The sequence below is a fragment of the Eretmochelys imbricata genome, chromosome 2 (assembly GCF_965152235.1).
Source record: "Eretmochelys imbricata isolate rEreImb1 chromosome 2, rEreImb1.hap1, whole genome shotgun sequence".
NCBI classification, from domain to species: Eukaryota; Metazoa; Chordata; order Testudines; family Cheloniidae; genus Eretmochelys; species Eretmochelys imbricata.
In genome coordinates this window covers 3,571,659-3,588,251 of record NC_135573.1, presented here as the reverse complement: position 1 = coordinate 3,588,251, position 16,593 = coordinate 3,571,659, and the positions used below count along the sequence as shown (strand labels likewise).

The 16,593-nt window shown below is 57.4% G+C and overlaps 1 protein-coding gene across 2 annotated transcripts; it reads left to right on the top strand.

The window, feature by feature from the left end:
* The first annotated feature begins 11,522 nt into the window (after nucleotides 1-11,522).
* Nucleotides 11,523-13,799, top strand: LOC144260853 (uncharacterized). Of its 2 annotated transcripts, none has more exons than XM_077809694.1 (2): nucleotides 11,523-11,736; nucleotides 12,225-13,799. In XM_077809694.1, the coding sequence occupies exon 2, from the start codon at nucleotides 12,328-12,330 to the stop codon at nucleotides 13,522-13,524; it is 1,197 nt and encodes a 398-aa protein (XP_077665820.1). In that variant the 5' UTR covers nucleotides 11,523-11,736; nucleotides 12,225-12,327; the 3' UTR covers nucleotides 13,525-13,799. The 2 variants fall into 2 exon arrangements, with proteins under 2 accessions (XP_077665820.1, XP_077665821.1); XM_077809695.1 differs by having other exon boundaries at nucleotides 11,647-11,736; nucleotides 12,228-13,799.
* The last annotated feature ends 2,794 nt before the right edge of the window (nucleotides 13,800-16,593 follow it).

Genomic DNA, 16,593 nt, shown 5'->3' with positions numbered 1-16,593 from the left:
CAACCCCCTGCCCTGAGCCCCCTCATGCACCCTGCACCCCTCCCACACTCTACACCCCTCCTGCACCCCAACTCCCTGCCCTGAGCCCCCTCCTGCACTCTACACCCCTCCTGCACCCAACCCCCTGCCCTGAGCCCCCTCGTGCACCCTGCACCCCTTCTTTGCCCCAACCTCTGCCCTGAGCCCCAACCTCTGCCCTGAGCACACCGCACCCCTTCCTACACCCTGCACTCCCTCCCACACCCCAACCCCCTGCTCCAGCCCTACATTCATGGGCCTGCATGCAATTTCCCCACCCAGATGTGGCCCTCGGGCCAAAAAGTTTGCCCACCCCTGCTCTACACCCTGATGCAGATGTTTGTCTATGTACAAAAACCTTCTCCACTGCCCTCCAGCTGGGATTCAGCTACAACAGGCCTTGATCCTCATGCTCCAGGCCATAAAGGGAGCCAGGGCCGGGGGCAGCTCCCTCCCCACATCCCCAAGTAGATTACGGCATAGTAACAGGCATCGCGGGGGGTTACATCTTCCTTGGAAGCATCTCACGTTGGTGCCGACTGTGAGATGATGGGACAACAGCTCCGAGGTGGCAGCTCGATGGGGGTGTGTGTGTGGGGGGGATCCCTGCCTGGGACCCCTTGACTGAGATCCCTGCCAGCCCACCCCTCAGAACAGCCCTGCTCAGACAGGGCAGGGGGTACAGAGGCACAGAGCTGGGCAAAGCCACACACGCAGTGCCCGGCAGCCCTGTCTCCTCGATAGCACTGCCAGGGGCTTCCCAGGGTACGTCCACACTGCAATTAACCACCGGCTGCTCCCCCTCTGCCCAGGCTCCAGCCCAGCCCGACTGGCTCTGCTGCAGCTTCATAGCTCCCCAGCTCCAGCCCCGTGAGCCCGACAGCTGACACAGGCCAGGCACGGGTGTTTCATTGCAGTGTAGACAGATACCCCCCGCAAACACACTGAAGCAGGGGAGACCCAGTGGGGGGTGTGTGTGTGTGGGGGGAAATGGCTGGAGGGCAAGATAACCAAGAGCCCCCCAAGACCCCGGATAGCCAAGCCTTACATGGGGGCCTGACATTTACCAGCACAGGACTCCTGGGTTCTGCCCCCAGCTCTGGGAGGGGAGTGGGATCTAGGGTGTTAGACCTGGGAGTGGCGGTGGGGGGGCTGGAAGTCAGGACTCCTGCCCCCTAGTTCTGGGAGGGGAGTGAGTAGGGGGCGGAGGGAGGGAAATATGAAGTCCTGGTTTCTTCTGCCACTGATTTCCTGGGACACGGTGGGTGAGGTAACATGAGGCTTCTCGCTCTCACCAACAGCCGTTGGTCCTATAAAAGATATCACCTCCCCCACCTTGTCTCTCTAAGATCCTGGGGCCAACATGGCTACAACAACACTGCATCCAACTGATTTCCTGGGTGAGTCACTCACCTGGCTCTGGGCCTCAGTTTCCCCCTGGGTGAATTGTGCCTGTGGACTGGTAGCACTAGTCAGCTCCCTGGCTTGGGTGAGTGTCTGGCACGCTGGAGGAGCCAGGCAGCGGGTGCCGCTGGAAAAGCTGCAGTTACTCTAGCTTTATTGGGACTGGCAGGATAACAAACCCACGGCACTGCCCCCTCCCCGCCCCACACGGGGCATCTTGGCCTAGCGGCAACGCACTGGCCAGCTGCTCCACGCACTGTCCGACTCCTCCTCCGTCTCGCCCCCGCTCAGGACACCCACCTCAGAGAGGTAGGTCCTGGTCCGGTAGCCCCGGAACGCCGACTGGATCCTGATGGCAGCCTCCCTCTGCTCACGCAGTGCCCGCCGCGCCTGGCAGCCCCGCCAGAAGGCCTGGATGAGCGTGGCTGCCCGCGCCAGCTGCCAGTACCGCTTCCTGGTCTTGAAGACCGGTCTCTCGCCTTTGGGCTGGCTGGGCCAGAAGCTGCTGGAGACCCAGGCCGTGGCTGTGGGCCCTGCGGCCTGCTGGTGCTCGGAGCTCGGGGGGAAGCTGGCAGAGGCGTGGTACATCATGGCACTCGAGTCAGCCGTGCTGCCCCTGCCCCGCTCCCTGCACCGGGTTGCTGCCCAGGCCGCACAGGGGCGAGCCGTCTGTCCTTTCTCCCTGCCCTGATACCACGCACTGGGGGCAGCCCGATATTCAGCCACCCTCTTGCTTGCTGGTGGGGTGCCTGTCCAGTGACGGTGCCCATTGCGGACTGCTCCCTCCGCCCTCTCCGTGTGGGAGACCCCGGCTCGTCGGGCCTGAGCGCGGCCATGCCCAGCTCTGTAGCTCGCTTGCTCTGCAGCAGCACTGTACCCGGTGCCCTCCCTCCTGGCGCTGGGGTGGCTGGGTGCCGCCTGCCGGGGGAGCCCCTGGGTGTGGTAATAATGTCCTTCCGAGCTGGCATCCGACTGGTAGTCCGTGCCCCTCCCCACCCCCACCAGGACCCGGACCATCGTGTTCCGCCCACACTGGGGGCATTTCTTGAGGGCAGGCAGCACCGTGCCCCCACTCTGCGCCAGGGCTGGCGGCTTTGTCGGCTTCTCCCTGCCAGCCCCGCGCTCCCCTGGCCAGCAAGCAGGGAACCCGAGCGGAGTCTGGGCCCCCGGGTGGGCGTGTCTCCTGGACCCCGGCCTGGGGCGGGACGGGGCCTCCTGTGCCCCCGTCATGTAGTCGACGAGCCCTCGGGACGTCTTGCTGAAGAAGTCCCTCAGGCTGCTGGTGGGGCGGGGCGGGGCCCTGGTGTGGGCTAGCACCTGCCTGGTATGGTAGCCCCGCCAGTGGGCTTGGATGGTGGTGGCGGCTCTGTGGCTCTCTGCTAATGCCTGGCGTGTCCGGTACCCCCTGTAGTGGGCTTGGATGGTGGTGGCTGCCAAGTACTGGTTGTATATCTCACACCGCACCCGGTAGCCCCGGTAGTGGGCCTGGATCACCACAGCAGCCTGCTCCTCGGCGAGCTCTGGCTCGGCCCAAATGTGCTCCCTGCTGGCCGCGTAGCCCTGCTGGCCAGCCGCCTCCGCCCTCTGGCTGGCCAGCCGCTCCCTGGTGAGGAATCCCCTCCAGGTGGCTTGGATGGTGGAAGCCGCGTGGTCCTGGGCGCGCAGCTGCTGCCTGGCCTGGTACCCGCGCCAGGCGGCCTGGATGACGGTGGCCGCTGCGTCCAGGAGCATGTCGAACTCGTCCACCAGGACGTCGTCGAAGGACCTGGCCCGGTGCTTGCTGTGGTGCCGACTGGGGCTGGGCCTGCTTCTGGGCCGCTGCCGCCCCCCCGGGGTCGGCTCCTCAAAGCTCAGCTGGACGCGGGCATGCCAAGGGCGTGGGGCCAGGGGGTACTGCTCAACGGCCTCCATGCTGTGGGGGCAAAGCCACCTGTCAGGCTGGGGGGGGGCACAGGGGGGCCCTGACCCTGCCGCTTCCCCCAGGACAGATTCCCCGGTGCCACAGGGCCCTGCTTCTCCTTTGCCTCTGCCGCGAAGCCAGCAGCAGCCAGAGAGGAGTGGGGCAGGCAGCTGTCTGGGACCACGGCTACTGCCCCCGCCCTCCCCCCTGGGTTCGTCACTTCCAATCCCCTGTTGGGCCCAGCCCTAGAGCGAGAGCCCTGGCTGGTTTGCCCAGTCCCATGGGGCCCCGGGGTGATGCTGCAGGAGAAAAAAATGATCATTAAGAGCAGGTGTGAGAGGCACATGTGATATGAGCCCCCCTCCCCCCCCCAGCGGGCGGCACTGTCAAGGCTGATGCACAAGCTCAGGGAGCCCCATGAGCTCAATGCCATCATGGGGAACCCCTTCCAGTGACCCCCCGCTTTGTGATCAGCATGCCTCTGGTCAGCCCCGAGCAGCCTCCTCCCCAGAGATCTCAGGGCTCCACCAGCCCAAGGGGAATGCAGCCACAGCTAGGTGGGAGCCAGCTGGGCCACCAGTACCCTGCACAATGGTTCTAGTTCACTGACATCTGAAACAGCGCAGCATCGAGCAGCGATGGCGGGCAAGGACATGCCTCCTGCCCCATCCCCCTTCTCCTGGCTCATGTCTGGGTCTCAGCCGGCTGCAGGCAGTGGATGGGGGTCCTGGGGCAGCTGGCAGAGGTACAAGGGACTGAGGGGGCAGTAGCAGGGGTGAGGGAGGGCAGGGCTGTTGCGGGAGAGGGGCCTGGCAGATCCCATGCTTGGAGGATAAGGTGCAGGCTGGTGGGGAGATGGCTGAAAGGGAGCTGTATGTTGTTAACCTGCGGAATTCACCACTGCAGGATATTAGCATGGCAATGCCTGGGAAGCTTTTTAAAAAGGCTTAGCCAGAGCAACCTAGACCTGGGGACATGAGCTGCACTTCCACTCACTAGGACAGACAGACAGTGTGATTCCTGGCCACCAAACCGGGCTCACACAGGTTCCCCCTGCTCCCCACCCTCGGCAGAGATTAGGGCAAAACTCAGGCAGGCAGGGCTTGGTTCTGCTATAGCGCCCCAGCATGATGCCGGCACGCCCAGACACACTGGGAATGGGGTGTGCAGGGCTGCTGGGCTTGGATGGGGCTGGATCGCTCCCCTGTGCACCTGAGGTCATTCCTTGCCCTGACTCTGCCTTTGGGCTAAGGGACGCCTCTTCCCAGCACACTGAGCAGGGCACATCCTACCTGTCCCCAAGTGAGCATCCCAGCTCTGCTGCTCTCAAGCCTCTGTGATGCTACTTGCCGGAAAGCGAAGCCTGGCTGCAGGGCATCACCTGCAACATCTCTACTGGGGGGGGCAGGGGGGAATGAATGGGGAGCCCAAGGCAGGCCACTGATCGGCGTTCACGTGCCAGAGGCCCTGGTCCTGTCCAGCCCAGGGGCGAGGCATTGAGGGACCGGGGCACTTGGCAAAGGCACAGCATTGGGTGCTAAACAGAATTTCACATTTCATGCAAAGGCAGGATTCCTGCCAGGGGCTTGGGGGGTGGGTGAGTGCCCAGACAGGCTGCCAGGTGCTTGGGTTGGGGGTAATCCATCCATGGAGGGCCTGGTCACGGTGCCAAGCTCTCAGGGCTGCTTCCCCGCCCCCGGAGCCCCATTCTCAGGGAGAACTACAGTCCTGAATCCTGGCTGCACCTGCACTGAAGTGGGGAGCTGGGAAGCCTGCTCAGGTGCCAGCTGGGGTGGGCCTCCCAGCTCCCTCGTCTCCTGCTGCCGCATGCCCAGGGAAGGCTGATGTCTCACTGTGTGATGTCACAGTGACTGTTGCCATGGCCTGTGCTCTACCGGTCCAGATGTGTGTGTGTGTGGTGGGGGGGGGGGATGCCCTGGCCTTACCGTGCCCAGCCAGCAGTGCCAGCTGTTTGTGGAGGCATATCTGCACCAGACACCCCATTCCAGGGGCAGGCGCAGCCTGAGGCCCTGATGGCCCCATACGTGGCTGGCGGGGGAGGGGGCCCACTCGCTCGCACAGCCTGGGGGCACAGGTGTGCACAGCCACGTCGCCTGCATCAGGCTGTGAGACATCACAATGTGCCGTTGGACTGATGAGGATGCTGGCATGGCATGGGTCCAGCAGTGCCAGATTGTGTGTGTGAGTGTGTGAGAGTGAGATCCAGCCCTGGCATCCCTGACATGCCCCAGCTGCAGGAGGCGCTGGCATTGCTGGGCTGCACTTGAACTGACCGCCCAGCCCGAGGAAGCAGGCAGCGAGGCAGGCCCCCCCGCCCAGGCAGGCTGGGCTGGGCTGGGCTCTCCAGCCAGGGTTTACAGCCCCTTGCTGTGCAGCCCCCTCCCCAAGTGCCCAGCCCTTACCCCGCGCCCACTCCCTGCAGCCGTACTGGCACACCAACCCGCCTGGAGGGGCTGGCGCCTGGGCGACCCCTGCCCGTGCGCCTCACACATTTTCGGCCCCTGCTGGCTGACAAATGGCCATCCCGAAACCCTCAGACACCCTCAACCTTGGAGACACATCGGACTCGCGAGCCGGGGCGCTGCGGGAAACAGGGCTGGTGCTAGGCCATTAGGGTGGGGGGGCCTACACACAACACATACTATAATTAATAGCCCCCCACCCCCCGCCCAAGCTGCCTGGGGCCCTGAGCAACTGCTTCGTCTGCTTATGCCTAGCGCCGGCTCCGGGGCAGGAGCTGGGCTGTGATGCCCCTCGGCCGTGTCCATTGGCTCGATTCAGCAGCAGCACAGGGGATTGGTTAGGCCTCAGTGTGACAGCAGAGGTGACTCAGCCAATCATCACCAGGCCCCGCTGGTTAATTTGCATGCTGCAGTCTCATTGGTGGAAATGAACGGGGGGGGGCGTGAGGGTGGGGCGTCAGAAGGTCAGTGTGGCTGGCGCCGAGGCGCCGGACCCCATGCGCCCCGCCAGGCCAGCCCACCTCCTTGCCCCTGGGGGGGCCCTGGGGGGCAGCAGAAAGCAGCGTGACGCGGGTGTCCTGCCTGCAGGTAGCTCCCTGAGCCACACTGGTGAGCAGCATGGCAGAGATGGTGACCCCGGAGGCACAGATGTCCTGCTGGCCTCCAAACTCCCGGCAGGGGATCTGCTGCCCTCGCCCAGCCTGGCGAGGGGCGGGTGGGGGTCTGAGAGCTGTCTCTGAAGGGTGGCAACCCCAAAGGAAGGCCCCTCCAGCTCAGGGTGAAGGTGCCCTGGCAGGGGGCAGTATGTGCGTGGAGAGGAGCTACCCCTGCCCTGAGAGATACCCTGGACATCAGACACCTCCCCACAGCCCCAAATGCACCGCAAGAGAGCGGAAGGCTAAATAGGAGGAATGAGGGAGCTCCATCCCGGGGAGAGGTCTCAGCGTGGGAGCTCATATTGGGTTCTGGGAGACTAAAGGACCCTCCCCCAGCCTATGGGGAGGAGCCACGGTGCCCTGGACTCAAATGATTATTTGAGGCCGGGGGGCGGGGACGGACAACAGAAAAAATAGCAAGGACAGGTGTGAGGGTCAAAAGTGGGGAATCTGAAGGGGACACTGAGCAGAGAACCCCGGACGGGGCTCACTGATCTGTGAAGGTGTCAAGGGGGGCCAGCGGACGCCGCCCAAAGGAACTCTGCCCAGATACATGAGCAGCGAGTGGAACAGAAATAGGGCCCACAGTCGCAGAGACCACCCCCTCCCCCAACCAACAGCCTCTCCGTGGGGCTCTAGACGGCCACTTTGGCCACTGCTAGGAGGAAATTGACAAGGAGGTTCCACGACTTTGTGGAGTCACGGACAGGATGTGCGTATATAAGAAGATTGCGGGGGCGGGGGGGGGGGGGTCCTGTCCTCAGAAGTTAAGAAGAACAATTTTTCTCCCTCCTCCTTGTAACAACCTTTTATGTACTTGAAAACTGTTATCATGGTCCCTCTTAGTCTTCTCGTCTCCAGACTAAACAAACCCAATTTTTACAATCTTCCCTAAGAGGTCATGTTTTCTAGACCTTTCATCATTTTTGTTGCTCTTCTCTGGACTTTCTCCAATTTGTCCACGTCTTTCCTGAAATGTGATGCCCAGAACTGGATACAATACTCCAGTTGAGGCCTAATCAGTGAGGAGGAGAGTGGAAGAATTACTTCTCGTGTCCTGCTTACAATACTCCTGCTAATACATCCCAGAATGATGTTTGTTTTTTTTGCAACAGAGTTAAACTGTTGACTCATATTTAGTTTGTGATCCACTATGACCCCCAGATCCCTTTCTGCAGTACTCCTTCCTAGGCAGTCATTTCCCATTTTCTATGTGAGTGTGATATTCTCCTCTGGTGTTGTCTGGACTGGTGATCTGCTAGGTCACTCCAAGCTTTGACTCTGGGAGCCAGCGTTACCCGCTCTGCTGTGAGAACCCCCACTCCTGGGCTGTTCATGCACAGCCTCTGGCATGTAAGCTGCTCCTTGGATTGTGTAACCGAATGACACTAGCCAATACCTCCGGTCCCAGACCCAAACCATCTTGCAGTGTCCAGTAATGCCCACTGGACACTGCAAGCTTATATGAGTTTGTCAAATTAACAAAGAAATTGATATGCACCAGGCTTGTTATCCCAAGGGGAGTCTCTGTCACGCTTCAAACCAAACGCACTGCTTCAGGTAGAATAAACAAACAGATTTATTAACTATAAAGATAGATTTTAAGTGATTATAAGTCAAAACGTAAGTCAGATTTGGTCAAATGAAATAAAATTTCAAACCGCATTCTAAGCTGGTCTTAACACTTTCAATGTCCTTACAAACTTAGATACTTCTCACCACAGGCTGGCTGGTTGCTCTTCAGCCAGGCTCTCCCCTTTGATCAGCGCTTCAGTGGCTTGGTGTGGTGTCTGTAGATGTAAGTGGAAGAGAGAGAGCATGGCACATGTCTCTCCCTTTTATCATGTCCTTTCTTCCCTCTTGGCTATACCACCCCCCTTCAGAGGCAGGTGAGCATTACCTCATCGCAGTTCCAAACTGACCAAAGGAAAGGAGGTGACTCCCTTGAGAGTCTAACAGATTCTTTTGTTGCTGCCTAGGCCAGTGCCCTTTGTTCCTGTGAGGCTGGGCTGGGTTTGTTCCATACCTTCCCTGATGAGGCTGTCACGGAGTCCCCGGGCGATGCTCTGGAACTGCTCCCTATGAAGCCAGTCAGGACTCTGGGGAAGTCTCCTGTCTGTGAGCAGACTGTCTTCAGGACACACAGCTCACACAACTTCCACCTTCCTGGGTCTGACCTCGGAGCATTCAGCATCCTCTGCCCCTCCATGCGCTTCCCACAGCGAGTCCGCCCAGGCGGGGTCCTGGGGAAGCCAGAGGGTCCTGCACCCCAACTGTGCAGTCAGATGTGACTCTCAGCCAGCCGGTAAAACAGAAGGTTTATTAGACGACAGGAACATGGTCTAACACAGAGCTTGTAGGTGCAGAGAACAGGACCCCTCAGCTGGGTCCATTTTGGGGGGCAGTGAGCCAGACAACCACATCTGCACTTCACTCCATGTCCCTGCCAGCCCCCAATTGAAACTCTCTCCAGCTCCTCCTCCTCTGGGCTTTGTCCCTTTCCCGGGCCAGGAGGTCACCTGATCTCTTTGTCTCCAACCCTTTAGCTCTCACCTTGCAGGGGGGAAGGGCAAGGCCATCAGTTGCCAGGAAACAGGGTGTCGGCCATTCTCTGTGTCCAGACCCCTGCACACACCTGCCCTCTAGGGTTCTGCAATGATCATACACCCTTATCCCCCCACCAAGAGACTTAAGAACTGCCTAGGGGAAACTGAGGTACCCTCACACTATTCAGAGGAAACATTAAGAACAGTCCCACTTCGTCACAAAGGTGTGAACTGCCTCTCTGCTCTTGGAGAGTTTTTTCCTGGGCTTATTTTAAGCCATGAGGATACAGTTTCAGCCTCATAACTATATACATGAAATTATAACCTATAACATTACTGTAACAACAATGCTCAGTGCACCATGAACAACACGACAAACTTTGAATTGGATACCACAGAATCATTTTATAAAGATGAACATAGAGGGTGCAGGGTGTTCCTCCGAGGTACAGAGCGTCACAGTGTGCATCTGATTGTTCCTTCCTAAGTGGAGCGCTTTGCATTTGTCCTTATTGAATTTCATCCTATTTACTTCAGACCGTTTCTCCAGTTTGTCCAGATCATTTTGAATTTTAATCCTACCCTCCAAAGCACTTGCAACCCCTCCCAGCTTAGTATCATCTGCAAACTTTATACGTGTACTCTCTATGCCATTATCTAAATCATTGCTGAAGATATTGAAAAGAACCAGACCCAGAACTGATCCCTGCGGTACCCCACCTGTTGTGCCCTTCCAGCATGACTGTGAACCACTGATACTGCCTCTCTGGGAATGATTTTCCGACCAGTTATGCACCCACCTTGTAGTAGCTCCATCTAGGTTGCATTTCCCTAGTTTGTTGATGAGGCCATGCAAGATAGTATCAAAAGCCTTACTAAAGTCAAGATACACTACATCTACCGCTTCCCCCCCACACATCCACAAGGCTTGTTACCCTGTCAAAGAAAGGTGTCAGGTTGGTTTGACACGATTTGTTCTTCACAAACAAGAGATTTCCCAGCGGCTCAGCCTGGGCTAGCCCTAAAGGACGTACAATACTTGCTTATTATAGAAGCTTCTATTAACTTTTGAAGTTTAAGTTTGTAGCAAATTTGTGTATCTATTGTTACCTGCTTTAACCTTGTAAATAACGCTCTAATTTCCTTTTCTTATTTAATAAATCTTTATACAGATTTTTATAGGATTGGCTACGAGCGTTGTCTTTGGTGTGAGACCTAGGGTGCAATTGACCTGGGGTAAATGACTGATCCTTTGGGATTGGGAGTAACCTGAATATTGCTGTGATTCTTGGTGTAAGAGACCATCTATCACAAAGGTAGGCTCACCAGGGTGGTGCAATAGATCAGAGTATCCAACAGGACTGTCTGTGACTCCATGGTAAGGCTGTTATAGTGTCTGAGGAGTTCACACTTGATAACTGGTTGGTGAAATCCAAGTATAGAATTCACAATCAATGTGGAGTTTTTGCCCTGGTTCCTAACAGTCTGCCCTGAGGTAGGGTCTCATGCTCTTGAGTCACTGCAGGCAGCGTTACAAGGACACCTGGGTTCTACTCCCATTTCTAGATGTCAAGGTGGTCTCATGTTTGGAACCCAGTCTTAAGAGTCAGGACTCCAGGCTTCAATCCGTAGCTCAGTCCCTGACTTGCTGAGCCTTCAGGTAAAGTGCCTCCACTTTATGTGCCTCAGTTTCCCCATGGGGTTAATGATACTGACCAACTTCCCAGTGGAGTTATAAATGCTTGATTCATGACTTGGAGACCCTTCGCTTGGAGGAAGCACAGGATTATTATAGGTGGCATCTGTTCTCATCCGAGCCACTAAGGGCTGGTTGGTATGCAGCATGTTACTGCAGTTCCGGTCTCAGGGAATTCCTCAGCCCCATTCCAAAGGAGAGGACATTTTGCCCCGATACATATAGGGTGAAATTTAGAACTCTTAAGCGGGGTGCTGGTGTGAGTAGTAACGAATATGTCGACAGGGTGAACGATCTAATGGGAAAGTGGGTGAGGCTACGTACTGGCTCTTGCCCTCCTGGTGTACTCTCACCTCCGCCCGTGCCCCAGCCCCTGCCCCAGCCCGGTGAGAATGAGCCATGGGGAGGAAGTGAGGGGAGATGGAGTGAGCGGGGGCGGGGCCTCAGAGAAGGGGTGGGGCATCAAGGAAGGGGCGGTGTATGGGTGGGGCCTTAGAGAAGGGGCGGGGCCTCAGAGAAGGGGTGGGGCATTAAGGAAGGGGCAGTGTATGGGTGGGGCCCCAGAGAAGGGGCGGGGCCTCAGAGAAGGGGTGGGGCATTAAAGAAGGGGCGGTGCATGGGTGGGGCCTCAGAGAAGGGGCGGGGCAGGGTGTTCGGTTTTCTGCAATTAGAAAGTTGGCGACCCTCCTTGGCCTTGCGGGGGGGGGGGGGGCGGCGGGGAGCTCGGGGCCCAGCCGGGGGGAGCCTGGGGATGCGCCTTGCGGAGTGTGTGGGGGGGGTGGGGGGGCATTGACCCGCCCCGGGGAACTTGACTCCCTCTGCTAGGGGCGGGCGGTTCCGGGGCCCGCCAGCAGGGGGCGAGGGGCGAGCCGGAGGGACGCTCTGGCCTCACCTCTCCACTGCTCCGGCCCCTGTCGCTATTTGATGACGTCTACAGAGAGCGCGCCGCTGTGTGGGCTGGGCACCCGGAAGAGCCCGTAACAATGCGGGCAGCGAGGGGAGGAGCCGTTCAGAGCCCGGGGCGGGGGAGCAGGTATGTGGGAGGGAGTCAGGGCTGTACGAGGGGAGAATATGGGGCTGCTCTGGGGGAGGGGCTACTCTGGGAGGCTGGGGAAGGGGGAGGGGCTACTCTGGGGGAGGGTGAGGGGCTGCTCTGGGAGGCTGGGGGAGGGGGAGGAGCTACTCTGGGTGAGGGTGAGGGGCTGCTCTGGGAGGCTGGGGGAAGGGCTCTGCCTGGGGGGGGGGGCTGGGGGCAGAAAGCAGTACTGCCAGAGGGGGGGTGGAGAGGTCGGTCGGTCCGTCGTGGGCAAGTTGGGGAGGTAGGGTTGGGGGAGGGGGATGGGTAGCAATCCGGAGAGGAAGGTGGAAGACAACAGGGAGGCCATGGCCCCCACCCCACCCCCGATCCCAGAGCGATTGAGCCATCTGGCTGCACGGCACCCGGGTGCTGTGAAGTTTGGAGCGGGGGTTTGATGGGGGTTTCTGGTCCGTCCTGTGTAACAGGGTGTCGTGCTCTCTCAGCAGGACTCAGCCAGCCACGCCTCCCTCCGACGTGCCTAGTTGAGCATCATTGCCACTGACCTTCTGCCTTGGGTGGGGCCTGGGTTGTGGCTGGCTGGGCACGATGCCTCGGAAAAGGAAACATTGTCAGCGTGCAGCCCCCCCTCAGCTGGCTGCGGTCACTGCCACGGGAACCCCAGTCGTGGCCAGGGCGGGCTCAGGGTGCCGCATGCAGCTGAGTCGCAGGACTAGGAGTCCAGCCTACTTTCCCTTCAGCTTCCTGCCAGTGGACTGTCAGCTCCATGTCTTCTCTTTCCTTTCCGAGGTGGAGAAGTGCACAGCTGCCCTGGTTTGTGAAGCCTGGAGCAAGCTGATCCGCACCCCCAGGCTCTGGAGGGTGGCTGACTTCATGAGACTGGGGGCCTTCCAATCAGGCATGGATTTGGTGCTGGTTTCTGCCAGAGAATTTGAGAGATGGAAAGAGTGGGTCCACCAGTATGCCTATCACCTGAGCTCTCGCAGTGCTAGCCTGTTAGTCCTCAGGGCCAGCTTTGATTTGGGTGACCAGAAGACCAAATGGGCTGACTTCCTTTCACGCTTCTTGGACACTGTCCACTGTGGGGAGCTGCAGGAGCTGGAGCTCAACTGGACCTTGACTCACTTGGAACCCCCAGACTTCTACCCGCCAGGCACCTGCAGTATGACTCAGGTCAGCCTGACCAAAATGGACCAGATCAGCAACTTCCAGACCCTTCTGGAGAAGTTTATCCAGAGATCTCCAAAGCTCACCAGGATGAAGCTGCCCTTTGACTGGTCTGCATACTCAGTTGCCATGCTGACCCAGTTCCAGCAGCTTCACACCTTAGAGTTGAAATACTTCTGGAGCTTCAAAGGGGTTTGCCCAGAGATCATGCAAGATCTCACCAAAGCCCTACCCAACCTCAAAACTCTCATCCTTCATGTGCTGGTGCCAGTCAAAGACTTGGGCATCTCCTATTCTCTGGAATCCAGATCCCTGGAGTACTTGGACGTGTCCCAGAGCCGTGGCCTCGTGTTCTGTCACCTCGACCTGCCCTCCCTGAGAGTGCTGAGGATCAAGAAGACGGTTCGGGGCATCATCCTGAACCGGAGGACGAGGCTGTCTCTTCAGAGCCGCTGGTCCTGTCTGTACAGCCTGTTACGGAGTGGCACGCCCAACCTTCGGGTGTTCAACAACCAGGTGTTGCTGCCGCACTGGCGGGAGCAGACATACAAGGAGCTGAATGCCTTGCTGCTGCAATCATGCTACTGTGTTCAGCACTCGGACACGTGGTTACTGTAAAGACTGATGGTGAAGGGAACAGAAAGGAGAACCTGGGTTCTCTCGTATCTAATGGTGTCAGTGGAGGGGGTGTATAGCATGAAGAGACTATGTGTTTGCCTTGGGAGGGACCAGGTGGCCTGTGTGTCTCTGGGCCTAGCATTTGTCAGGTTTCAGGAGAGGCTACATCTGGGCCCAGAGTTTGCTCAAAATGGGAGGCTGACTGAGGGATGTTTAGAGAAAAGGAGACTCTGTTTCCCTTCTACCAAGACAGAGTAAATGTTCTGTTCCCCACAGCTGGTCTCTGCTTTTCATTTATAAGTGCACTTTATGGCCCATAAGTGATGGCCTGTGCTCCTTACGTAACAGGAAGGGCTCTGAGTGCTGCACACAGTAAAATCACAGAGCTGCAGCCAGACACGGGTGCCCTGGTTGTCTAAAGGCGCTGATGCAGAAGTGAAGGTAGAATTTGTAACCTTTTGAGCTCAGACCCCCATGAACCCCTGTCTGACACAGTCACAGGGTAGTTCCATGCTCTTAGCTAGACAGTGTTATCAGCTGGTTACAGCAGGGGAGTTGGGTTTCCTGGGTTCTTTTCCAGTCACTGTCATTAATTTTGGACATGTTACTTAGACTCATTTTCAAAAGCAGCCTCTAATTTTGGGTGCCTGACTCGAGCTATCTTGCAAGTTGTGGGAGCGCAGCAGCTCTGCAAATCAGGACCAAGGGGTCTCGAGTTAGGAACCTCAGGGTCCCATCTTTAAAATGGGAATAAGCCAAACTTGCATCTCTAGGAAGATGGTGAGGCCTTTAGACCCTTGGACTTAGGTGCTGCCAAAATGTAAAGTAGTATTAGATTGTGGAGGAACATGGATGTGTGCCATTTCCCAGCCAGCAGAAGGCACCCCTTACTTTGTTATGCCGATACATAACCTGACTGATTCTTCAGACATATCCATTCCCAGACGGTTTCTCTGATGCTGGTGGCCAAGTGCTGAGTTGACCCTAATAAAGATAAACAGAGCCCCATCTCTGTCAGTCTGTTCTAACTCTGCACTGGGCCAGGAATTCTTACTAATGGTTGGATCTGTTTCCTAGTAGCCTCCTCCTACCCTGGAGGGAGCATATGTGTAATCCTGGCTTTGTAGCGGTGATGCTCCTTGTGGGACATGGTGTGGAAGATGACATGGCTTTGTGCTGGGGTCTGTTTCATAGGCTGTGGTGAGGGGGCAGATCCAGAGTTATTTCAGACTGCACAAGTGGCTGGGGAAGAGGGAGCTTCATTGTCAAATGCTGGCAGGGGTGATTCCCATGTGTGGTCTCTGCTGCTGTTGATTCTCTTTCCCTCAGGAGGCTTGAGCCAAAAGCCGCGGGTAGCCTCTGGCGCAACTGACCCAAGTAAGGGTTTGTCCAACACCTAGCACACCTAGGTCCATGACTAGGGCTCCTAGGCACTACAGTTAGACAACTAAATAATCAGGGTCCTACCCCACATCTGTTTGTAGCTTCAGTCAAATGAGTGGGGCCCTCCTGTGTCTCCTGCCACTTTCTGATGCCTGAAAATGTGCTTTGCTTTTCCTGTCGCTCCCTCTCTCACAGCCCTCCCTGCCACAAGCCCTAATAGCATTTCATGTTCACCTCCAGGAGCTCTGCTTGTCTCTGTGCCAGCAGCACTGATCGCGATTGCAATCTCCATCCCCACAGTGGGTCCATGAGGATGGTAGGGAGCACAGCAACACTGGCTGCCAGGAACACGTTACTCCTCTCCTCTGCTCATGATGCTGGCTTCCCCAAGAACATCGAATCAGGTTCAAGGTCTTGGTCCTCATCCTCATAGCCTGGACCCAGGGTATCTAAAAGAACCTAAAGCTCCAGGATGCAAACCCTTATTGACAACTCCATTCCTCTGGCACCATGGGACTCTTAACAATGAGGATAAAGCTTGTTTGTGCAGGAGACAGAGCCTCCTCAGCGATCACTCTGAGCCCATGGAATGAACCCCCACCCCCAGGCACCAAGGACCACCCCAAACCTCCCCACCATCCGCTCTGAGCACATTGCCTTGCTTTCTCTAACAAACATGTTGCAGTGTGTGTGTATCTATGCAAAAGAAAACGCTCCCCTGCATGTAGGGAGAGGATGAGAGTGAAGGCATTACAGATGTGTGGTTATGTTGCTTAATGCACTCAGGCAGGTGCTCAGATACAATGATGAGCACGGTAGAAGAAACTCTGTAGTACAGAATAGATTGGAACTGTGGGGCTCTGCAGCCTGAAGTGATTCCCATGGCTATGGGCGCATCAGTAATGCGCACAGAGTGACGGTTTTTGTTCCTCCTGCATACAGCTGTGCTCGATGGGGGTTGTGGTTTGGTCACACTGTGTAGGGTAAGGAGAGACAGGATTGTACCTCCGTAGTGCCTCAGAGCCCCAGTCCTGGCCCAGGACTCCATTATGCTAGGTGCTGTACAGACACAACAGTCAGTCCATGAGAGAGGTCGTTCTGTCCTATGTTGTACTGGAACATAGTAGCCAAGTGCTGCTTGTCCCTGACCTGGTCGCAGTGCCTGCGTGGCCTCAGTCTGACTGTTCCACAAGGGTGTGTGGCCATGCTGCCTTCGTTCCCCCCCCGTGCTCATGCAGGCAGAGGGGCTGCTGAATGCACTGTAAAGCATCCTATCTGTGCTGTTGGAAAAGACGCAACCTGCTTGAGGAGGGAGGCTGCAGCACTTCCACTTCCCTGAGCTACGTGGCGACCTTTATGAACATACAGTTCAGTGTGTGTGGTCTGAAGCAGCCAGGCACTCCAGACGTGCTCTCTTGCATGGAGCTCAAGGTAGCGCTCCCCACCATCCCCTTTGAAGGCTGAAGTCCTCTGTTCCCGGACAGCTCCACTCCGAGCAGTGCAGTGTAAGATCCCCCTTGTCCTGGACAGGGGATCGCCTTTAGGGGCCCGAGAAGAGTCTAGGCTCCTTTACATCTTGCTCTCTTGAGTGTAGTTGCCAGCGAGGGTTTTGATTGTGATGCCATTTAGAAACTGGACAGAGAAACAACTTCCTTCTCTTAGGCCACTGGTCATCGGAAACGTGCA

Bases quoted from the DNA above. Each gene is read 5' to 3' on its own strand.
- LOC144260853 (XM_077809694.1), top strand. From the start codon at position 12,328: ATGCCTCGGAAAAGGAAACATTGTCAGCGTGCAGCCCCCCCTCAGCTG.